Genomic DNA, 24,629 nt, shown 5'->3' on the forward strand with positions numbered 1-24,629 from the left:
TCAGAGGGTGGTAAATCTGTGGAATTTGTTGCCACAAGCAGCTGTGGAGGTCAAGTTGTTGGGTAAGATAGGGGAGTGGGGATGACTGGAGGAATTGGATCAGCCCATGATTGAATGGTGGAGCAGATTCAATGGACCAAATGGCCTACTTCTGCTCCCATATCTTATGGTCACCTGGTCTTATGTTTTTGTGCATGATGGATTCAATTTCAGTGTATAGGAAAATTGAGGGCCTATTGCTCATCCTTATTTTTCTTATGGATCCTTTGGTCTGTGCTGTAACAATTCACCAGTGAACCACCGCATGTTACTTCCAGAAGTTCCTGCTTACTTAAGCCATATCCTCCAACTATCATATCTGCCCCCTGCTTCCACAGTTCAGATGTTCACTTTCATGCCATCAGTTTCAATACCTTTTTTCCCCCTACCCTTCCAACCCTCACTAGCAACCAAACTTTCAATCCACCAAACATCTGCCCCTCTCTCCCAGCAGACAGCCTTCCCGGAATGTACAGATCGTCCACTGTATTTTACACAGCCTGGGATTGGCCACATTATTTTCACATTCTGAATCAAACAAAGGTATAAATAGAAGACTTTATAAGAGTGTCCTGCTGAATTTCCCACTAGTGAGTCCTCAAGCAGAAGTCACGATGGACTAATATGACTGAATAGGCAGCATTTATTTTTCAGGCTACTCACTTCATTTAACCGTTTTTTAGGAAATGTTTTTTAAAAAGACAAAGCAAAGGGAAGTTTTATATCAGATAACTGTTGGAGCTGAGAAAAGGAGATAGGCTGGAGTGATGGTGTCGGACCAGGCTTGCAAATCCCATTTGCCGTCTACAGCTGCCTTCTTTCACATGACCTGTCAGCCTAACTGTCAATGGGTCCTTTCGCAAGTTGCCAAGATTCACTGGCAGTCAGTCAGCCATAGCTGGCAGGAACTGAAACTCTTCCCACAGACAGCTCCGATAGATATCTGACAGCTTAGAATATTAAAAACAAGGATCGAATGTGGAAGCTTTATAAAGCACTGGTGAGGCCTCACTTGGAGTATTGTGAGCAGTTTTGGGCCCCATATCTGTGTAAGAATGTGCTGTCTGGAGAAGTTCAAAGAAGCTTCACAAAAATGATTCTGGGATTGAAAGTCTTATGTTACGTACCCCGTAACTGGGTGTCTGACCAGCAGAGAAAGAAGAATCCGTTTGAGTCTGGTGGTACCAAACTAAAGGTGTTTATTAGTAAACTACACAATACAATATCAAAAATGCAAATATACATATAAAACAAGTTAGCAGTAATAAACCTAAAAGTGTAGGAATAATAATAATCAATAATAAACAAGCTCTATCGATGTCTAGGGGTAAATGAATTGTCATAGGAAAGTATAGAGTTCAGTTCATAAATGCTGAGGTGGTTATGGTTGTTGTATTGAAATCATTGGAGGGAAAGAGAGAGCGAGCAAGATGTAACAGCAACAGCAGCCAAACCTTTTGTGGCTTTCTTAATCCGTCGTGTCGTTGTGGCCATTCAGTTATGACCCCTCTCTTCTTCAGCTAGACCGTTCTTCTGTGGTGGACTCATCACTCTGGCATGAGTGGACACACACACAAGTCCCCACCGGCCCTGCAGTGACACTGTGAGCTTTACTGACCAATCTCCTGGTTCGGTCTTTGAAGCCCCCACCTTTTTGTGGGTTCCCAACACTCAGTCAGTGTCCACTGGTGTGTCTGAAGGGTGTCTCTCCAGACCTGTCTTTTATCCCCACTCACGGGGTCTCAGCTATCCATCAACTCTGAATGACCGTGTCCATCAAATCAGGCCACTCCTGCTATCTCCTGAGGAATGTTAACGAGCAAAGTAAAGTCCTTGTAGTGGAAGGTAAATAATCCAGGAAGAGTCATAATACAGTACATCAACAGTCTCTCTACCCCTCTTATCTGTAGCAAATGTTCTTTCCTGGGCTTTATCTTTCTCTCATGAGCAGCATAGCAACAGCAATAGTTCGTAGTTCTCAGGAGGGGGGTTGGGAAAGGTTAACTCTGCACCCCATTGACCATCAGGTCTGTCCGTCACTCATAACACCCCCATCCTTTTGGAAATTTTCACCAGGGTGAAAATTAACTAATAAAGCATATTACTGAATTACAGAGTTTAACAAAATACAGAAGTGGTCTTAACTACAAGAATAATACTGATACACTTTCAAATTAACATCTAGATAAGCAATCAGCAATTACATTGTCACTCCCCTTTACATGTTGTATTTTAATATCGAATTCCTGTAACAACAGACTCCGACTTAATAACCTCCTATTTTTATTTTTTCATGTTAGCCAAGAATAACAAAGGGTTGTGATCAGTATAAACAATTAATGGTCTCTGTGCTGCACAGATGTAGACCTCAAAATGCTGAATTGCCAAGAAAAGTGCCAACAATTCTTCCTCCACAGTGGAGTAATTTCTCTGATGCACATTGAACTTTCGAGAGAAATACGCCACAGGGTGTTCCACTCCATCCCCTGCTTTCTGCAATAGGACTGCCCCTGCAGCCTCATCACTTGCTTCAGTCGCCAGGGAGAAAGGTTTCAAGAGATCAGGTGCTTTTAACACAAGGTAGTGGCACAATATGGTTTTCAACTTCTCAAAAGCTTCCTGACAAGGACTGCTCCACTCAAATTTTTCTTCCTTCTGTAGGAGCTTTGTAAGCGGGAGGGCAATGTCCTCAACGTTCTTACAAAATTTTCAATAGTACCCCACCATGCCCAAAAACCACCTCATTCAAGTACGTCTTCATACTCTCAGGGATACAACCTTTGAACTGCTCCATCAGTATTAACTGTAATAGTTTATCATAATCATCAACGACCCCTTTTGAGGCGCACCAACGCTCACAATATATTTGCATCTCACGGGCAAACTCTAAATACGTGTGGTTCCACGGCTTTCTCAAGTTCCGGAACTTCTGCCGATATGCCTCTGGCACCAACTTGTAACTCCTCAATGCAGCCCTTTTTACTTCCTCGTAATCCTTAGACTCATCCATAGACAATGCCGAATACGCTTGTTGCGCCTTCCCCCTAAGTATGCTCTGTAACAGAACAGCCCATTTCCCCTTAGGCCAGTTCTGATTCACAGCCACTTTCTCAAAATGAAGGAAGAACTTATCGACATCCATCTCCTTGAATGGAGGTACCAACTGGATCTCCTGACCAATCTTAAAACCCTCATTTGGGGTTGCAACCCGGTCTCTTCCCTGCGATGCCTTTAACCTCTCCATTTCCAGCACAAACTGCCTCTCTTTCTCTCTCTCTTCCTTCTGCCTATCAGCTTCTTCCCTCTGCCTTGCAGCTTCTATCACCTTTATCTGGAGTATCTGGAGCTCATGCTCCCTTCCTCCTTCTCCACAGCCAACCTTAATCTTTCTATCTGTATCTGAAGCTCACCCTCGACTGTTTTTTTCTCAGGGAACAGGTCCAATACATCCGACGTGAACACACCCTCGGATACGTAATGCACACCTATTGCTCTTTGTATATCCACCTTGCTCATCAACGATTTCACCGCCGAGAGATTTAATCGTTTTGCAATGCTCACCAATTCCGCCTTCTTGGCATTCTCTAATGCCCCCGAAGTCAGGTCTTTTAAAAATATGTCAATTTCCATCTCTACTGGTTTCCTGTCTGTTTATCCATACAACCAGATCAGATAAGGGACTTTTATCCGGATTCACTGCGCCCCCCCCCCCAAATGGTAATCAAATACCGGATGAGCCCCCAATTTGTTACGTACCCCGTAACTGGGTGTCTGACCAGCAGAGAAAGAAGAATCAATTGGAGTCTGGTGGTACCAAACTAAAGGTGTTTATTAGTAAATTACACAATACAATATCAAAAATGCAAATATACATATAAAACAAGTTAGCAGTAATAAACCTAAAAGTGTAGGAATAATAATAATCATCAATAATAAACAAGCTCTATCGATCTTAGGGGTAATTGAATTATCATAGGAAAGTATAGAGTTCAGTTCATAAATGCTGAGGTGGTTATGGTTGTTGTATTGAAATCGTTGGAGGGAGAGAGAGAGCAAGCAAGATGTAACAGCAACAGCAGCCTCTGCCTCAACACTTTTGTGGCTTTCTTAATCCGTCGTGTCGTTGTGGCCATTCAGTTATGACCCCTCTGGTCTTCAGCTAGACCATTCTTCTGTGGTGGACTCGTCACTCTGGCATGAGTGGACACACACAAGTCCCCACCGGCCCTGCTGTAACACCGTGAATTTTACTGACCGATCTCCTGGTTCGGTCTCCGAAGCCCCCACTTTTCTGTGGATTCCCAACACTCAGTCAGTGTCCATTGGTGTGTCTGAAGGGTGTCTCTCCAGACCTGTCTTTTTATCCCCACTCACAGGGTCTCAGTTATCCATCAACTCTGAATGACCGTGTCCATCAAATCAGGCCACTCCTGCTATCTCCTGAGGAATGTTAACCAGCAAAGTACAGTCCTTGTAGTGGAAGGTAAATAATCCAGGAAGAGCCATAATACAGTACATCAACAGTTTCTCTCCCCCTCTTATCTGTAGTAAATGTTCTTGCCTCTGTTTCATCTCTCTCTCTCTCTCTCATGAGCAGCATAGCAACAGTAATAGTTCGTAGTTCATGGGGGGGGGGGAATGGTTAACTCTGCACCCCATTGTCCAACAGGTCTGTCCATCACTCATAACACTTATCATATGAGGAGTGTTTGATGGCTGTGGGCCAGTACTTGCTGGAGTTTAAAGAATGAGGAAGGATCTCTTTGAAACCTATCAAAATGTTGAAAGGCCTAGATAGACCTAGATGTTTCTTATAGTGGGAGAGTCTAGGACCAGAGGGTATTACCTCAGAATAGTCCATAAGACCATAAGATATAGGAGCATTGAGTCTGCTCTGCCATTCAATCATGGGCTGATCCAGTCATCCCCACTCCCCTGCTTTCACCACATGCCCTTTAAAGCCCTGGCTAATCAAGAACCTATCAATCTCTGCCTTAAATACACCCAGGGACTTGGCCTCCACAACCACTCGTGGCAACAAATTCCACAGATTTACCATCCTATGACTAAAGAAATCTCTCCACATCTCTGTTCTAAAAGGATGTCCTTCAATCCTGAAGTCGTGCCCTCTTGTCCTAGAGTCCCCTACCATGGGAAATACCGTTTGCCCTATCTAATCTGTTCAGGGCTTTTAACATTCAGATGCTTCTATGCAAATCTCCCTCATTCTCCTGAACACCAGGGAATACAGCTCAAGAGCTGCCAGACATTCCTCATTTCTGGAATCTTTCTCGTGAATCATTTTCTGAACCCTTTCCAATGTCAGTATATCCTTTCTAAAATAAAGAGCCCAAAATTGCACACAATACTCCAAGTGTGGTCTCACGAGTGCCTTATAGAGCCTCAACATCACACCCCTGCTCTTCTATTCTATACCTCTGGAAATGAATGCCAACATTGCATTCACCTTCTTCACCACCAACTCAACCTGGAGTTAACCTTTAGGGTATCTTGCACAAGGACACCCAAGTCTCTTTTCATCTCTGCATTTTGAATTCTCTCCTCATCTAAATAATACTCTGCCTGTTTATTTCTTCCACGAAAGTGCATGACCATACACTTTCCAACATTATTTCATTTGCCACTTCTTTGCCCATTCCCTTAAACTATCTAAGTCTCTCTGCAGGTTCTCTGTTTCCTCAATACTACCCGCTCCTCCACCTATCTTTGTATTTATAAACAGCTGTTAAAGATTTAAATAATTCAAATATTGAAAAATCAATAGAAATAAATTATTTGAATAACACATTCAATTTTATTATTTTACTTTATTTTAGTAATAATAATTAATAAAATGAACCTAACTACTGACTTACCTTACAACTTTAGTGTAGCTGTTGAATCCTTTCAAATGAATGGAGCCTTGCCAAATACAAAATCTAAGGGGTCAAATATGAAGTGGATTTTGGGCGCTATGGAACATAACCCTATATTCTTAAGCACTGCAATATACAAGTGTGGAACGTACTGTGTCTAACAGCAAGTTCTCCAGAGCCCTTCCAAAACACACTAACTGATGGTACCAATTTGAAAATTAGTTAATGATCTTTAAAAGTCAGGAGGGAGAACTCATGCTGATCAATTTTCAGGAGATTAAGTCAAAGGAATACTTGATATGGTCTTCACATAATGTACGTCTTAAAGTCTTTTATTGGGTAAGGACAGAATTGAGGTGGAACTGAATAATGATAGAAAACATAAGAGGAAGGTTAGATTTTTATGGGGCGTTAACTGCAAGGAGATAGCAAGCCAAAAGTACAAATTCCATAAACCATAGGCATTGTTGTTAAAGCATAGATAAACATCTTACTGCTTCGTAAATTCAAACCGGCTTTTTCCTACTGAGACAACACACAAAGTGCTGCCTGACCAGCTGAGTTCCAACCAGCAATTTGCGTGTGTTGCTCTGGATCTTCAGCATCTGCAAACTTTCTCCTGTTTGTGTTTTTCCACTGAGGCTAGAACTAGAGGTCATGGGTTAAGAGTGAAAGGTGAAATGCTTAAGGGGAACTCGAGAGGGAACTTCTTCACTCAGAAGGTGGTGAGATTACAGACAAGCTGCCAGCAGAAGTCATGGACGTGGGTTTGATTTTAGCATTTAAGAGAAATTTGGATAAGAGGAGTATGGAGGGCTATGGGCTAGGTGCAATTCCATGCGACTAGGTAGAATTATAGTTCGGCATGGACTAGATGGGTCAAGTGGCCTGTATTTGTTGTTTTAGTGCTATATGACTCTGTTGATTTTCTATGATGGACCAGTAGTGTAGGCAAGTGTTAATCAGATGCTGCATATGAAGTTTATTGCTGAGTAGAGAAGACATGGAGGTGAAGTAAAGATGTAACCAGCCATGTCCCCTACTATCACACACCATTGAGGGGGTTAAGATTTTTCTGAGCATCACAGATTACATTGGACACATAGTGATTTCTCCTTTGCAGGGAGTTCAGAAGATTGATAACACAAATGCAGAAATATTCTAGCTAAAACCAAAGGAAGCTAATTGTCGCAATACACACAAAATGCTGGAGGAACTCAGCAGGCCAGGCAACATCTATGGAAAAGAGTGCAGTGGACTGTTTACTCTTTTCCATAGATGTTGCCTGGCCTTCTGAGTACCTCCAACATTTTGTGCCTGGTGCTTGGATTTCCAGCATCTGCAGATTTTCTCTTGTTTGTGAAGGTAATTGTAGTTCTGTTAACAATGAGCAATAGGATGATTCAGAAGTTAATTCTACATATGAGATAGTGGAGTTATAGCACTGAATTAGGAAGTAAGGAAAATGTACAGTACCTTTAAGCTAATTCTGGGACAGAGAGATAGAATGAAGGTTATCCATAGAGGATTTTAATGTAGATTACTTGTAAAATGGACTGATGATTCTATTGTGCTTTATGTTCTCTTATTCTCATCTACCAGTTTTCTGATTCCGGAAACAGGCATGTGACATATTTGCATGTTTCCATCTCTTCTTTGTGACAAAGCTTTTTTGGTGATTTAAAGAAATACATGATCCTCTGCTGCCAAGAATAATCAGCATGCAGTTTCTCCGTGATTTGACTTTAATTTTGTCAGTGAATTCATGTCTATTTTTAATGCTTTTTTGTAAAAATTTAAGCATTTTTCTTTTGACTGTTACCCTGCTCTAACAATAATATCTGACACAAAATAGACCTCTTTCAGCTTTCTAAGAGAAAAGAAAATATCCAAGTGAAAAAAAATTAGTATTGCCCTGGTGATAATCTAGTTTGTGGTTTTGAGATTGGGGGATTGATGACAGTAAAAGATTTTGAAATAGATACAAAGACATCATATCATTATAGTCATTCCAAAGAATTATAGTGAAATAAATTAAAATGTCAACATCATTTGATATTGTAAAGCAGGCACATTGAAAAATAAGATTTCCATCCTAAATAGTTTGATACGATAGAATTCATTAATGCCAATCAGACACACACTGACACTTTTCACTCCTTTTTATAGACTTTTCATTATTGAGTGAGCAAATTGGTTAGAAATCATTTTAGCAGTTTTCTCTTCTGCTTTCAAAAACAGACCAGGAGATGTTAATGTGTGAGCTGAGACACGGAGTTTCAACAGACTATAACCATGTATCACACCCATCACATCCATTTCTGTTTTTATTCAGATTCCACCATTGTTTTTGTATGCAGTAGAACAATGTTAACACCCAGAACTGATTGAGTAAAAAGTAAAAATTTCAATTATTTCAAAGCTGAATCCAGCTCATTCATCAATATTTAAAAATTTTAGAAAGGCTGCATGCCCAAGACCTTAACTATATTCTAGTTTAGTGTTGGCTGGCCTAGTTTCCAGTGTCCCAGGAAACCCAGAACCTGATGCTCAGATGAAAGGTAAATGTTTGCTGAGTATTTTTTTTCTAGCCCAAGAGAAACCATAACCTGCATGCTCCTTGCTAATCACTCCAGCAATAAAGCATCCCACAGCATTGTAATCCGTTGGCATCCATGTCTGCTCCCTTCCCAAAATGTAATTTCCAGCTTGCACTTTTCCCTCTGGCCCTTTCCCACTGTCCTCCATTTTATGAATCTCCTCTTCCTTGCCTTTGCTCTCCAAGTGCTTCTTCCTTCCCCAATCTCTAGGCACATCCATTGATATCTCCATTGAATCTTCTAATCCTTTCATTTCCCTTTCCCTCCTTCTAACCCTTATCCTTATCACTGCCCTCTTCTGATCCACTGTCTCTTTGGATCTCATTATCCTTCCCCTACTGCCTACAATTTAAAGTTGTCCTTTCAATCCAGTAAACAATAACCAGGAAAAAAATTCCAAAATATTAACTGCATCTTGCTGTTAGATTCAGCAGTACCTAATGAATTTGAAATTCTCAGCCTCTAAATTAATATTTCCTCATCTCTCACTGTTTTCTCTGAATTCCACCAGCATATATCATATCCGTGTATTTAAATGGAAAACGTACATTATACCAAAGGTAGCTGAATTTTTATAAGAAGAAAACACCTGGGTGATTTTCTGCTATCAGCCTATAACAAGATGATATCACTTGCAGCATCCATAAATTAAATCTGGGATTTTCTTGGTCTTGTAGGGTGTAACCTGGAATGCCACGGTAGCATTACAGTTAGCCAGTCGCTATTACAGCTCAGAGTGTCAGAGTTCAGAGTTTAATTCCAGCTCCATCAGTAAAGACTTTCTACATCCTCCCCATTAACGTGTGTGTGTGTTTCCTCCCACAGTCCAACGAAGTACAGGTTAGTAGATTGATTGGTCCTTCGAAATTGTCCTGCGATTAGGCTAGGGGTTAAATAGGTGGGTTGCTGGGCAGTGCAAGTTCATTGGGATAGGCGGTCTGTTCTGCGCTCTATCTCTAAGTAAATGAATAAGTAAATAAATTACAAATTTATGCTCATGATTTGGAATTTTCATTCAGTAGTCAGTGGATCTGCAGGTTTTAATTCCAGTGAATAAAAAGTATTGCACTTGCTGCTAATTTCCTTGACTCAACTTCCGTGATGTACTCCAGGCTAGAAAGTACTCTACGTGGCACCTTTACCATTGGGAGAATTATACACTTGTGCTCCATGAACTCAGAATCAAAATCAAAATCAGGTTTATTATCACTGGCATATATTGTGAAACTTGTTAACTTAGCAGCAGCAGTTCAATGCAATACATAATATAGAAGAGGAGGAAGCAAAAACAGTAATAAACAAACAAACAAATAAATAAATAGGAAAATCAATTACAGTATAACTATGTTTAATAAATTAAAAATTATGCAAAAACAGAAATAATATTTATTAAAAAAGTGAGGTAGTGTTCACGGTTTCGATGACCATTTAGGAATCAGATGGCAGAGGGGAAGAAGCTGTTCTTGAATCACTGAGTATGTACCTTCATGTTTCTGTATCTCTTACCTGATGGTAACAGTGAGAAAAGGGCATGCCCTGGGTGCTGGGGTCCTTAATAATGGCTGCTGCCTTTCTGAGACACCACTTCTTAAAGATGTCCTGTGTACTTTGTAGGCTTGTTCCCAAGATGGAGCTGACTAAATTTACGACCCTCTGCAGCTTCTTTCGGTCCCGGCAGTAGCACCACCCCTCCATTGATGCAGCCTGTCAGAATGCTCTCCACAGTACATCTATATAAGTGTTTTTGTTTACATACCAAATATCTTCAAATTCCTAATGTAGTCACTGTCCTGTGCTCTTCATAGCTGCATCAATACGTTAGGACCAGTTTAGGTCCTTGGAGATCTTGACACCCAGAAACTTGAAACTGCTCACTTTCTCTACTTCTGATCCCTCTATGAGGATTGGTACAGTGGCGTTCAAAAGTTTGGGCGCCCTTGGTCAAAATTTCTGTTACTGTGAATAGCTAAGCGAGTAAAAGATGACCTAATTTCCAAAAGGCATAAAGTTAAAGATGACACACTTCTTTAATATTTTAAGCAAGATTACATTTTTGTTTCCATCTTTCACAGTTACAAAATAACAAAAAAGGAAAAGGGCCCGAAGCAAAAGTTTGGGCACCCTGCATGGTCAGTACTTAGTAACACCCCTTTTGGCAAGTATCACAGCTTGTAAACGCTTTCTGTAGCAGGTAAGATTCTTTCAGTTCTTGTTTGGGGGATTTTCACCCATTCTTCCTGGCAAAAGGCTTCTAGTTCTGTGAGATTCTTGGGCCATCTTGCATGCACTGCTCTTTTGAGATCTATCCACAGATTTTCGATGATGTTTAGGTTAGGGGACTGTGAGGGTCATGGCAAAACCTTCAGTGTGCATCTCTTGAGGTGATCCATTGTGGATTTTTAGGATCATTATCCTGTTGTAAGAAGCCATCCTCTTTTCATCTTAAGCTTTTTTAAAGACGGTGTGATGTTTGCTTCCAGAATTTGCTGGTATTTAATTGAATTGATTCTTCCTTCTACCAGTGAAATGTTCCCCACGCCACTTCCTGCAACACAAGCCCAAAGCATGATCGATCCATCCCCGCATCCCCATGCTTAACAGTTGGAGAGGTGTCCTTTTCATGAAATTCTGTGCCCTTTTTTTCCCCAAACATATCTTTGCTCATTGCGGCCAAAAAGTTCTATTTTAACTTCATCAGTCCACAGGACTTGTTTCCAAAATGCATCAGGCTTGTTTAGATGTTCCTTTGCAAACTTCTGACACTGAATTTTGTGGTGAGAACGCAGGAAAGGTTTTCTTCTGATGACTCTTCCAGGAAGGTCATATTTGTGCAGGTGTTGCTACACAGTAGAACAGTGCACCACCACTCCAGAGTCTGCTAAATCTTCTTGAAGGTCTTTTGCAGTCAAATGGGGGTTTTGATTTGCCTTTCTAGCAATCCTACAAGCAGTTCTCTCGGAAAGTTTTCTTGGTCTTCTGGACCTCAACTTGACCTCCACTGCTCCTGTTAACTGCCATTTCTTAATTACATTATAAACTGAGGAAATAGCTACCTAAAAATGCTGTGCTATCTCCTTATAGCCTTCTCCAGCTTTGTGAGCATCATTTATTTTAATTTTCAGAGTGCTAAGCAGCTGTTTAGAGGAGTCCATGGCTGCTGACTGTTGGGACAAGTTTGAGGAGTCAGGGTATTTATAAAGCTTCGAAATTTGCATCACCTAGCCTTTCCTAACAATGACTGTGAACAAGTCATAGCCCTAACAAGCTAATTAAGGTTTGAGACCTTGGTAAAAGTTATCTGAGAGCTCAAATCTCTTGGGGTGCCCAAACTTTTGCATGGTGCTCCTTTTCTTTTTTTCACACTAAAATTGTACAAAACAAAAATAATACACTAATCTTGCTTAAAATGTTGAAAAGAATGTTTCATCTTTAACTTTATGACTTTTGGAGATAGTTCATCTTCTACTCACTTAACTATTCACAGTAACAGAAACTTTGACCAGGGGTGCCCGAACTTTTGCATGCCACTGTATGTGTTCCATCATCTTACCCTTCCTGAAGTCCACAATCAGCTCTTTCATCTTACTGTATCTCACTCCTGTACACCCTCTCATCTCCATCTGAGATTCCGCCAGCAATGGTTGTATCATCAACATATTTATAGATGGTATTTTTGCTATGCCTAGCCACACAGTCATGGGTACAGAGAGAGTAGAGCAGTGGGCTGAGCACACACCCCTGAGATGCACCAGTGTTGATCATCTGTGAGGAGGAGATGTTATCACCAATCCACACAGGTTGTGGTCTTCTGGTTAGGAAGTCGAGGATCCAATTGAACAGCATCCTGACATAGGTCTTTGTGTCGTCCAGGTGGTCTAAGGCCATGTGAAGAGCCATTGAGATAGTGTCTTCTGTTAATCTATTGTGGCGAAAGACAAATTGCAATGGGTCCAGGTCCTTGCTGAGGCAGGAGTTCAGTCTAGTCATGACCAACCTCTGAAAGCATTTCATCACTGTAGATGTGAGTGCTACTAGGGGATAGTCATTAAGGCAGCTCATATTATTCTTCAGACAGTTGAGGAAGTTTGGTATGGGCCCCCAAATGCTAAGAACTTTCTACAGGGGCACAATTGAGAGCATTCCGACTGGCTGCATCACTGCCTGGTATGGGAACTGTACCTTCCTTAATCGCAGGATTCTGCAGAGAGTGGTGCAAACAGCCCAGCGCATCTATAGTTGTGAGCTTCCATGATTCAGGACATTTACAAGGACAGGTGTGTAAAAAGCGCCCGTAGAATCATTGTGTCCCAAGTCACCACAAATACAAGAGGTTCAGGAATGACTACTGGAAAGCCAATTCACATAGGAAGTGGCAAATCTGGACTAAATTGAATCACAAAAGACTGTGGCAGGACTTGAATGCTATCACCTTCTACAAAGTAAACTAAGCAACATACATGACAACAAGATTTAGTTCCCAGATGAGCTCAGTGCCTTTTATGCTCACCTTGACTGCTAAAGTACGGAGGCACCTTCATGAAATCACACAGCCCCCAACAGCCCTGTTATTTCAGTCTCTGAGGTTGGCATGAGAGCATATTGAGGAGGTTGAACCCACGGCAAGCATCTGGCGCAGATGGGGTATCTGGCCGAATACTGAAAACCTATGCTCAGAACTGGTTGGAGTATTCTCTGATACCTTTAAGCTCTCACTTCGGCAGTATGTGGTACCCAGCGGCTTCAAACAGGCTTCATTCATACCCAAGAGGAACGTGGTTACTATCATCCAGTAATACCTATATCCACTGTGATGAGAGTTTGTTGATGAAACATATCAACTGCTGCCTAAGGAGTGGCTTGAGTCCACTCCATTTTGCCTACCGTCACAACAGGTCAACTGGAGATACCATTTCATTGCCTGTTCACTCAATCCTAGAACATCAGACAGTGAAGGTGCATACATCAGGATGCTCATCATTGATTGCAGCTCAACTTTCAACACTGACATCCCCTCAAAGCTAATCAATTAGCTCTAAAACCTAGGTCTCGATACCTCCTTGTGGAACTGGATCTTTAATTCCTCACTTGCAGACCCCCGTCAGTTTGGATTGACAACATCTCCTTCACAATCGCTATCAACACATGCGCCACAACGCTGTTTACTTAGTCCCCTGCTCTACTCATTTTACACTTTTGACTGTGAGGCTAAGCACAACTTAAATGCCATATTTAAGTTTGCTGATGACACCACTGTCATTGGCTGAATCAAAGATGTTGACAAATCAGCCAGAGCTGATTATTGACGACAGGAGGAGGAAACCAAACAGAGATTCATGAGCCAGTCCTTATCAGGGGATCAGAGGTGGACAGAGTCAGCAACTTTAAATTCCTCAGTGTTATTATTTCTGAGAATTCGTCCTTGGTCCCACATGTAAATGCCATTACAAATAAAGACTTATCAGAGCCTCTGTATTCTTGTAAGTTTGCAAAGATTCCGCATGTCATCTGAAACTTTGACAGACTTCTATAGATGCACAGTGGAGAGTATATTGACTGGTTGCATCACTTCTTGGTATAGAAACCCTAATGGCCTGGAAAGGAAGAGCCGACAAAAAGTAGTAGATACGGCCCAGTCCATCACGGTATAATCCTCCTTTCCATTGAAAACATCTACAAGGAGCTCTGTCGCAGGAAAGTAGCATCCATCATCAGGGACCCTCATCATACAGGCCTTTACTTTCCTCAGTCGCAGGACTCTGCAGAGAGTGGTGTGGACAACTCAGCGCATCTGTAGATGTGAACTTCCCGCTATTCAGGACATTTACAAAGACAGGTGGTTAAAAAGGGCCCAACGGATCATTGGGGACCCAAGTCACCACAACCACAAACTGTTCCAGCTGCTACCATCTGGAAACAGTACCACAGCATAAAAGCCAGGACCAACAGGCTCTGGGACAGCTTCTTACACCAGGCCATCAGACAGCTTAACTCATGCTGACACAACTGTACTATGTTATATTGACTATCCTGTTGTGCATACTATTTGTAATAAATTGCCATAAATTGCACATTGTACATTGCACATTTAGATGGAGACATAACATAAAGACATTTACTCCTCATGTATATGAAGGATATAAGTAATAAAGTCAACTCAATTCAATTCTTGAAGCAGAGGGGATGACTTCACTCACCCCTACACTAAACTGAGATCACACGCTATGGAATTACTTTCAAGGACTTGACAACTCATGTTCTCAATATTTATTAGTCACATATTTATTTTTACTTCTTGGTTTTTTTGTTTGCATTTGTAACATTTGTTGTCATTTACACATTGGTTGTTTGTCCCTCTATGTGTATTTACTGTGGATGCCCACAAGAAAATGAGTCTCAAAGTGGTATTTGGTGACATATTTGTCCTTTGATAAGTTTACATTGAAATTTGACTTTTGAAGTACCCATTTCCACTTGGCTTCCCATTTCCATTCCAACAAGTCTCCCCATAACTTCCTCTGCTGCCACAATGAGGCCAAACTCAACAGAGCAGCATACAACCTTATGGCATGAACATCAATTTCTCCAGCTTCTAGTAATTACTACCCCCTCCTTTTCTATCGCCCATTTGGTTATCCTCTCACTCCTCTCTTCCCTTCTTCTGGTCATCACCTCTCTCTGGTTCTCCTCCTCTTTCCCTTTCTTCCATGGTCCACTGTCCCTCCTTCTTCAAACCTTTACCTCTTCCACATAAAACCTCCTACCTTCTTATTTCAATCTCCTCCATCGTCTAGTTTAACCATCACCTGCCAGCTTGTACTCTGTCTCTCCCCCAAGCTTCTTATTCAGGCTTCTACTCTCCCCACCTTTCTGGTCTGAAACCTCGACTCTTTATTCACCCTCCATAGATGCTACCTGACTTGCTGAGTTCCTCCAGCGTTGTGTGTGTGTGCGTTGCTCAAGATATCCAGCATCTGTAGAATTTCGTATCTATAATGGCTCCATAGCATAAATTCATTTAATTAATTACCCTTTCCCAGCTGGTAGACATTCATGCTTCTCACAATTATTGCATTGCTCTTTCCTACTCTGCAGCTAGTCTTCGGGAGTCTCTACACTCTTCCTAACAATGTCTTCTTCAACTTTATTCACCATATACATGCATAGTGCCTATAAGAAGTATTCACTCGCCCCTCCCCTTGAATGTTTACATGATTTATTGCTTAACAACATTGAATCACTGTGGATTTAATTCGGCTTTTTGACACTGATCAATAGAAAAAGGCTCTTTCATATCAAAGTGAAAACAGATCTCTACAAAGTGACTAAATTAATTACAAATATAAAACACAAAATAATTGATTGCATAAGTATTCACCCCCTTCAGGTCAGTATTTAGTAGATGTACGTTTGTCAACAATTATAGCCTTAAGTCTGCGTGGGTAGGTCTCTATCAGCTTTTCACATCTGGACACTGCAATTTTTCCCTATTCTTCTTCTCAAAACTGCTCAAATTCTGTCAGATTGTATGGAGATCGTGAGTGAACAGCCCTTTTCAAGTCTAGCTATAAAGTCTCAATTAGATTGAGGTGGACTCTGACTTGGCCACTCCAGGACGATAACTTCATTGTTTTTAAGCCATTCCGTTACAGCTTTGGCTTTAGCTTGAGGTCATTGTCTTGCTGGAAAACAAATCTTCTCCCAAGTCACAGTTCTCTTGCAGACTGCATCAGCTTTTCCTCCAGGATTTCTCTGTATCTTGCTGCATTCATTTTACCCTCTACCTTCACAAGCTTTCCAGGGCCTGCTGTAGTAAAGCATCCCAACAGCATGATACAGCCACCACCATGTTTCATGGTAGCGATGGTGTGCTTTTGGTGCTGTGTGGTGGTTTGCGAAGCATAGTGTTTAGTCTGATGGCCCAAAAGCTCAATTTTGGTTTACCAGACCATAGAACCTTTTCCAGCTGATTTCATAGTCTCCCATATGCCTTCTGGCAAACTCTAGCTGAGATTTCATGTGATGTATTTTTTTCCAACAGTGGCTTTCTCTTTGCCGTTCTCCCAGAAAGCCGTGACTGGTGAAGCACCCGGGCAACAGTTGTTGTGTGCACAGTCTCTCCCATCTCAGTCACTGAAGCTTGTAACTCCTCCACAGTTGTCATAGGTCTCTTGGTGGCCTCTCTCACTGGTACCCTTGTAGCACAGTCACTCAGTTTTTGAGGACGGCCTGCTCTAGGCAGATTTACTGCTGTGCCATATTCTTTCTATTTCTTGATGATTAATTGCACTCCAAGAGATATTCAGTGCCTTAGAAATTTTCTTGTATCTATCTCCTTCCTGACTTGTGCTTTTCAATAACCTTTTTGTGGAGTTGCTTGGAGTGTTTTTTTGTCTTCAAGGTATAGTTTTTGCCAGGATATTGACTCACCTGCAGTTGGACCTTCCAGATACAGGTGTATTTTTACTACAATCAATTGATACAGCTTGACTGCACACAGATTTCCGTTTAATGAGGTCTGAGACTTCTAAAACCAATTGTCTGCACCACTGAAGATTTATTGTGTCATATTAAAGGGGGTGAATATTTATGCAATCAATTATTTTGTGTTTTATATTTATAATTAATTTAGGTCAGTTTGTAGAGATCCATTCTCACTTTGACACAACAGTGTCTTTCTCTGTTGATCAGTGTCAAAAAGCTAAATTAAATCCCCTGTGATTCAATGTTGTAAAACAATAAAACATGAAAACTTCCAAGAGGGAGTGAATGCTTCTTATCAGCACTGTACATGCAAATTCCTCGTACATATAATTGTACAATATATGGTGAATAAAGTTGATTCTGGATCCTTTTGACAATAGTATTCTTCTATCTCTACCATCCAACCTCTCCTTCTCAAAAGGCAGAAATCCCTGAATATGATGTTCCCTGCAGCTACGTCTCTGTAATTGTGACACTTCATACCCGTTCATCTCAAGGCAGATTTCCCAGACACATTCTCTGAATTTGTTCTTGTAGGTTTGATACCATAAGATACCATGTATCTTATGAATGCTTCATGGATTAAGGCACAAAGCCTTTACACCTGCTTTTCTGACATATTTGACCATCTTCCTTTATTTTGTATTTTGGCCATCTTTGGAATACTGATCACCCTGTTATAATGAGGACACAGAGGAAATGGAGAAAATTTGTGTAGATTAAATCAAAAACGTGACTGAACATATCAGGAAATAATGAATGGTTGATAATAATGATCTTCCCTTGAGAAACGAATGCATAGGTCGACAAAATTATGCAAGGTTTTGTTGCAACAGATATGAAGTTTTTCCAGTCAAAAGAAACTAGAGGTGGCTGGTACCGAGGAGAAACCCAAAAAAAAGAATTTTGTGTTATCTAAGCAGTGGTAAGAATATGAAATCTGCAACCTCAGTGAATAGTTGACACAAAAACTTTGGATGCATTTATTGGGGCAAGCTATATGCAGAATATATTTACATATGGTTTATCCCTGTGTGATCCAACGTATTGTACCTTAAATTCTGCACGTTAACAAGGAGGCATATATTGGGATGTTTAATTACATTCAGCATCATGTTTTCCCAGAATGAAACGTGATAGTGACCAGATATTTCCTGTCAGTAGTCACTGTTTCAGTCCAACTATGAGAGTCTTGAATAGGATGATTTCATTCAGGTTCAGATCCAAATCCATTTACTGTCATATTCACCAGAGTGCAATAATAATCCTTGCTTGTGTAATGTCACAGAGTAAACAGTATGCATGGTGATACTGAAAACAACAATAAATACAGCGACAAGCACAGCGCTCTGGAATGGTGCAAAAAAGAAATGCTTAAGTGACAATTATGAAGAGTTAGAACCAAGGATTTGAGAACATGGCAGTGGAGAAGTCTGATAACAGTGGTGAATTAAGTCACAGCACCAGGGCTTTCAAGAAGAGAGAAAAGAAAATGCCCATGGTGGCAGGCATCCTTGATGATACTACTCGCCTCTTCTACATTGGTGAGACCCTATGTAGATTGGGGATCATTTTGTCGAGCACCTCTGCTTCAATCCACACAAAGTGGAATTTCCCAGACACCAAACATTTCAATCCAGCTTGTTTGTATGTGTTGATTTGACCACAGCATCTGCAGTGTAAACAGTTCAATTCCCATCTCCTTTCCCGTTCCAACATGTCAGTCCATGACCACCTCTTCTGCCAGGATGAGGCGAGTCAGGCTGGAGGAGCAACACTTCATACTCCATCTAGGTAGCTTCTACCTGAACATCGATTTCTCCAACTACTGGTAATTCTTCCCCTCCCCCTTCTTCCTCCTTCTACTCCCCACTCTGGCCTCTTACCTCTTCTGTCACCTGCCTATTGCCTCTCCCTGATGACCCTCCTTCTTCCCTTTTCCTATGATCCACTCTCCTCTATCAGATTTCTTCTTCTCCAGCCCTTATCTCCTCCCAGCTTAAACAATCCCCCCCCTCCCACTCACTGGATGTCATCTATCACCTTCTAGCTTGAACTCCTTCCCCTACCCCACCTTTTTATTGTGTCCTCTTCCCCTTTATTTCCAGTCCTGAAGAAGGGTCTTGGCCCAACATGTCAGCTGTTTGTACATTTCCATAGATGTTGTCTGACCTGCTGAGTTCCTCCAGTGTTTTGTCTGTGATTCTACTCATCTTCCTGAAGTAACGCACTGCGAAGATCAACTAAAAGGAACAATGGGCCAAGCCTGTGATGGACTGGGCAGTGTTTCCCACTCTCTCCAGCTTTAGGTGGTCAACAGCAGAGCAGGGGCAACCTGTCAGGCTACTTTCTAATGTGCATCTGTGAAAATTCGTCAAGATCCTCATGAACAAGCTAATCCTTCTCAGACACATAAAAATGTACATACACGGATGTGCTTTCTTGATTATCACAGCAGGAGGCGATGTTGCAGGTAATATGGATTTATTTTCTAAAAACTCTTTCCCATTACTGGGGAACTTGAATAATTTTATCTTGGGCACACAGTTTGTTAGGTACTTCTGGAATAACATGGCAAGACTGTAACAATAATCTGGGAGATCTGTAGAAAAAATAAATTGCATATCTACATTCTGTGGGTTTGCCGATGCTGTTTCTAAAATGGTCCCACAGGTATCCACGCCATTCCAGTCAATTCGTTCAATCAACCACTCCCATCCCTTGACACTGCCTCCTAATCTCCCATTGGACCCCAGCTGTCTCCTGCCCAAGCAGTCAGGTGATCTCCCATCCTCTCTCCACCCTTCGGCCACTCTCAACATCTATACAATAAAGTTCAAAGTAAAATTTATTATCAGAGTACACAAATACACATACAACCCTGAGATTCTTTTTCCTGTGGGCATACTCAGCAAATCTATAGAATAGTAACTGTAAACAGGATCAATGAAAGAGCAAGAGCATAGAAGACAACAAACAACAAATAAAAGGCAGCAAAGTTTCAATTTTACTGTCCCTTCCACTTTAAAGAAATATATTTGCTTTTAGTCAACTAACCTCTCATTTATTAAATTTTTTTTGTAATTCTACACTTCTAACTCAACTAATTTTTCTTTACAAAGTTAGATATGTGGCCCCCCGTCACGTCCAGTCAATTTGAGTACATGAATTCTCTTTATCTCCTGCTGTTGGTTGCATTACAAGCCAATGAGATTAATGCAGATGGACAAAAAGGTGGCATGAATGTGATGTGCTGTGCGAATCTATGACTGCTTTCAAATTATACCAATAGTCTTCCTTTCCTTCCATGAGGTATTGACTGTGAAAAGCTTAAATACTTTTGGATAACCTTAACTGTGATATGTAATTATTTGTCTTAACTCAAGATCAGAAGCAACACACACAAAATGCTGGAGGAACTCAGCAGGCTCGGCAGCATCCATGGAAAAGAGAACAGTTGATGTTTCAGACTGAAACCAGAATCTTGCCCGGAGATGTCGACTGTACTCTTTTCCATAGATGCTGCCTGGCCTGCTGAGTTCCTCCAGCATTTTGTGTGTGCTGTTTATTATTTTCCTTGATTCTGTACAGTTCCTGTTAAAACCCAATTAACTGTTTATTCCATCTCTATGTCTCTCCCCCTACACTTGGGCCACGGCTGAACTCCTGTAGAAACTGCATTTTGTGTTGTAGTGTGAATTTCAGCACTGCATTATATTGAAGAATTGTGCGCTTATTTGTCTGAAGCCATTACAGTACATTAAGAAAACGACTGCCTATTTGGTAATCTTGCTTTTAATGTCTGATCCACTTTAATTAAAGTGAAAGCTATTTGGTTTTCTAGTCACATTCTGGGAAGTAGCAATCCTGTTTTATCTCCGGTTTAGAATTTGATGAAATTACTGTGGCATAATTGTGCAATTGATCTCTATAGTCATTTGTGTTCTGTTTCCCAAGTAACCAAAAAGTAGAGATTTTATTTTTGTGTTTGAATAATACGGTATTTGTAAATATGCAGAAAGTGACATCTGGACTACCTAGTATCAAAAATAACTTGTTTTATCTTTCATAAGGGGAAAGCATTTTGAAGTACGGATCATTTACCAGCTAACCCTTCATGGAGTTGCAACCAAGATCACAGAGAAAGTTGTGATTTTCTTCACCCCTCTCCACCCCCCCTCTCTCTTTTCAGGGTGTGAATGATGGTCCATTTAATCCCATTAATTAAAATAAAAAGGGTCCAGCATTTTAGTATACCTTTGGTGTAAACTCATACCTTTGATCTCAGTCTCTTAAGTTGCTTTGTTTTCTCTGTTAGTCAAGTTGACTGATACATGCCAATCAATAGTGAATGTTGAATCGAGTGTGCTGATTGATATTGGTGAAAATTTTGAAGTGCACAATAGATTATGCAATGTCCTTTACCACTTGGAGCCACGATTTTAATCATTCCTGACAAATTTGTCTTTTCCATTGGTTTAAGAGCCAGTGTTTGCACCATACTGTATTCATCCAGGGATGAGAAATATTATTCATGACCCTGTGAACATTAGAGGTTGAAAAAATAAGAATTACATTCCTTATTACTGGTGTGTCTCGACACAAACATGGTGAGAATTAAATTAGGACCTTTTGTGGATTTTGGGGATTTAAAAAGGAAAAACCTATAAATCTGAGCAGACTCTCATGAAATATAGATCATGGAGAAAAATAAGCAAACTGGTCAACTGAAAGTTGACTATATAAATGGTTTCAGCATTATAGAATTATCTTAAGTTTACGTAAAGCACCTTAGGATGCTTTTCCCACTTTAAAAGTGCTATATAAAAGCAAGTTGTTGACAACTGAATGTGGTAAAGATTTGGTGTGTTATATGAGAAGGTGACACCTGATCTGTTTTGTTTGTTATGGTGTGTAGGAGAAAAGAATGAGAGTGAACCTGATGAGGAGGAACTGGTCAGTCTGAGTAAACGCCTAGTGGAGACCGCTGTGATTAAGGCTGTACAACAGTATCTAGAGGAAACACAATCTAAAGCAAAACAGAACACAAATGGGCAGAACATCAGCTCAAAATATGTCAAGGACACTGACCCAAACAATGGCAACAAGAAGTGAAAATGTTACATTTTAAAACAGGTGTTTAATGTCAGCGGAGAGTATTTTTATGAATACACATGATCATTGTTTCAAATGTTCAGTGCTCCAAGGATGAAAAAGCTGAGGAAAAAAATAATAAACCAAAATGAAGAACATTCAAGACCTTCACAGTTTATTCATCCAGGGTTTTCCAACACAACAACCGAAGGAAAGAATGGTCTTATGTTCATTGCTTGTGTTTGGATGTCAATTGTGATAAAGGGTCTCAAGTATCTATAAATGTTGATTTGATTTTTCTTCAGGGCACCATTTTCATTGATGTAATTTTACAATTATTTTTATTATTGATGCAACAAAAATAGTAAAACATAATAAAGTAGAATATATCTAAACTGATTGCAGATAAAACTGATTGAATTATTGAAATAAGCTATGTAGATTTTTAAATTGTTACATGTAAGCTGAACCTTCTAGGGCACGGGCATATTACATATTTATTTATAATTATGATTTTGCAGTCAAAAAACTCTACACTTTGTTAATTTTTTAATTTGAATAAATTTTAGAATTAAATCGTCTTTTGTTAAATGAAACACATTTCTATCTTTTCTTCTTCAGGAAAAAAACACGATTCAGACGTAATTAGGAATGCTCTGCAGAAAGAGACCATTGCAGTACAGTGCAAAGTTAATCAGATAAAAGAACTATTGTCGCATCCAGGGACACAAATGAAAATACGGAGTGAAATAGCTGTAAAAAACATTGCAATGAAGCAGTGATAAGCAGGAGGATATAACAGTCAATATTGATTCTTATGACGTGTAAAATGGAAAAAAAGTACAGTAATACATTCTCAGAGGAAATTGAGGATTGAGTTCACCTAATATTAAACAAGTTTCTTATAATCATTACTTTGAACATCAACTACTTCAATTGGAAAGAATAAAGTTAAATATTGCTTTATTGAAATTCAGTCGGCATGTAATATTGTGGTTTGGAATCAATTTGATTTCATTTATATCATAGATGACATGTATATCTATCTACATATAAACTGCTTTTACTTTTTTTCTAAACATTATTAAATTGAATGCTTCAATTTCTATCTCTGAACAGGCATTGATTGGTTTACTGTTGTCAGTAAGAAATCAACTGAAAAAAACAGCTTTTAGTTGGTTTGACCTAAATAAATTACACCTACATAGATATTTGGAAAGGGCTGTTCTAAAGAGCATTTATTTAATTTGCATCTGCTTTAGACTAATTTGTATTGCTAATTTGGGATTAATCAATAGGTCTGAAATTTCTACTTGGATAATATGACTTAAATATAATCTGCCTCATTTTACTGGTCCATGGTCGATTAAATTCCTAAATGAATCACAAATTACTTTTACCACTCAAGACTATATGAAACATTTGCCTCACTTGTATTTGCACAGTTGTCATTTCCCCAATTGCATAGTGGTTAGCACAACGTTCTACAGTACCAGCGACCTGGTTTCAATTCCTGCCGCTGCCTGTAATGAGCTTGTAGGTTCTCCCTGTGACCGTGTGAGTTTCCTCCGGTGCTCCAGTTTCCTCCCACAGCCCAAATACCTACTAGTTGATAGGTTGGTTGGTCATTGTAAATTGTCCAGAAACTGGGCTAGGTTTAAATCGTGGGAATACTGGCAGCGTGGCTCAAACGGCTGGAAGGGGCTGTTCTGTGCTATATCTCAATAAAAAATAAATATAGTAAGCATGGAGTTTGTACATTTTCTCTATTACCACGTGGGTTTCTTCCAGTCACTCAAGTTTCCTCCCACATTCCAAGGATGTAGGATAATTGGTGGTTCAGGTGTAACTGGCCACCGTGGGCCCACTGAACTGGAACAGCCTGTTACCTTGCTGTATCTCGAAATAAAACAAAAGCAAAGAATTCAAAACTGGAGCAAAACAGCCCTTTCGAGACTATGCAATTACCAAATACAAAACTGATATCTCCCTTCTGTGACTCAACTAGAATCTTAGATTTTCATCCATTATGGGGTGATGTTTAAATTATTTCATTAACAAACATAATTAATTTTCACTAAATCATCTTTTGTCCTTTTTTAACATCCATTTTACTATTATTCAAAGTTCATTTTATTGTCAAAGTATGCATGTACAATACAACACTGATATTCATCTTCTGATAGCCATGAAATATAGAAAGACCATGGGAGTTGTTGGAAGAAAACACATCAACTCACACCCCGCCTCGGCATGAAAAAGAAAAACAAAGCTCGCAAACCCCAATATGCCCCAACTTCTCCCCTGCAGAAAAGAAGCAACAATAGCAACAAATCCTCAACCCCCCACTGATTAAAACAGTGACAATAACAATCCCTGATCTGCTCACTTGCAGAAAAGAACGGCGACAGTAGGATCAAAGCTCTCAAGCCCCCCTCCCACCCCCACCCCCCCCCCGACACACACAAAATTAACAAATCACCCACCTGCCAACTGGCCACAAGAAAGAAAACACCAAAAAACTGAAGGAGAGCAATAT

At 40.2% G+C, this 24,629-nt stretch overlaps 1 protein-coding gene across 3 annotated transcripts in view; it reads left to right on the forward strand.

The window, feature by feature from the left end:
- The window catches only part of LOC132400525 (A-kinase anchor protein 7), a 166,200-nt gene extending 141,776 nt beyond the window's left edge, over positions 1–24,424 (forward strand). The window contains exons 8-9 of one of the 3 annotated variants that reach the window (XR_009514281.1): positions 10,588–10,706; positions 21,915–22,133. Coding sequence is in view for 2 of the 3 variants with exons in the window: in XM_059981564.1 (XP_059837547.1) it covers positions 21,915–22,111 (197 nt within the window). In the remaining variant the exon portion in view is untranslated. Of the gene's footprint in view, positions 1–10,587; positions 10,707–21,914; positions 22,672–22,711 lie in introns of those variants that run through there. The other 2 variants (XM_059981565.1, XM_059981564.1) reach the window with 2 other exon arrangements.
- Positions 24,425–24,629: the final 205 nt, after the last annotated feature.

Source organism: Hypanus sabinus, chromosome 10 (assembly GCF_030144855.1).
Source record: "Hypanus sabinus isolate sHypSab1 chromosome 10, sHypSab1.hap1, whole genome shotgun sequence".
In the NCBI taxonomy this organism is placed as follows: domain Eukaryota; kingdom Metazoa; phylum Chordata; class Chondrichthyes; order Myliobatiformes; family Dasyatidae; genus Hypanus; species Hypanus sabinus.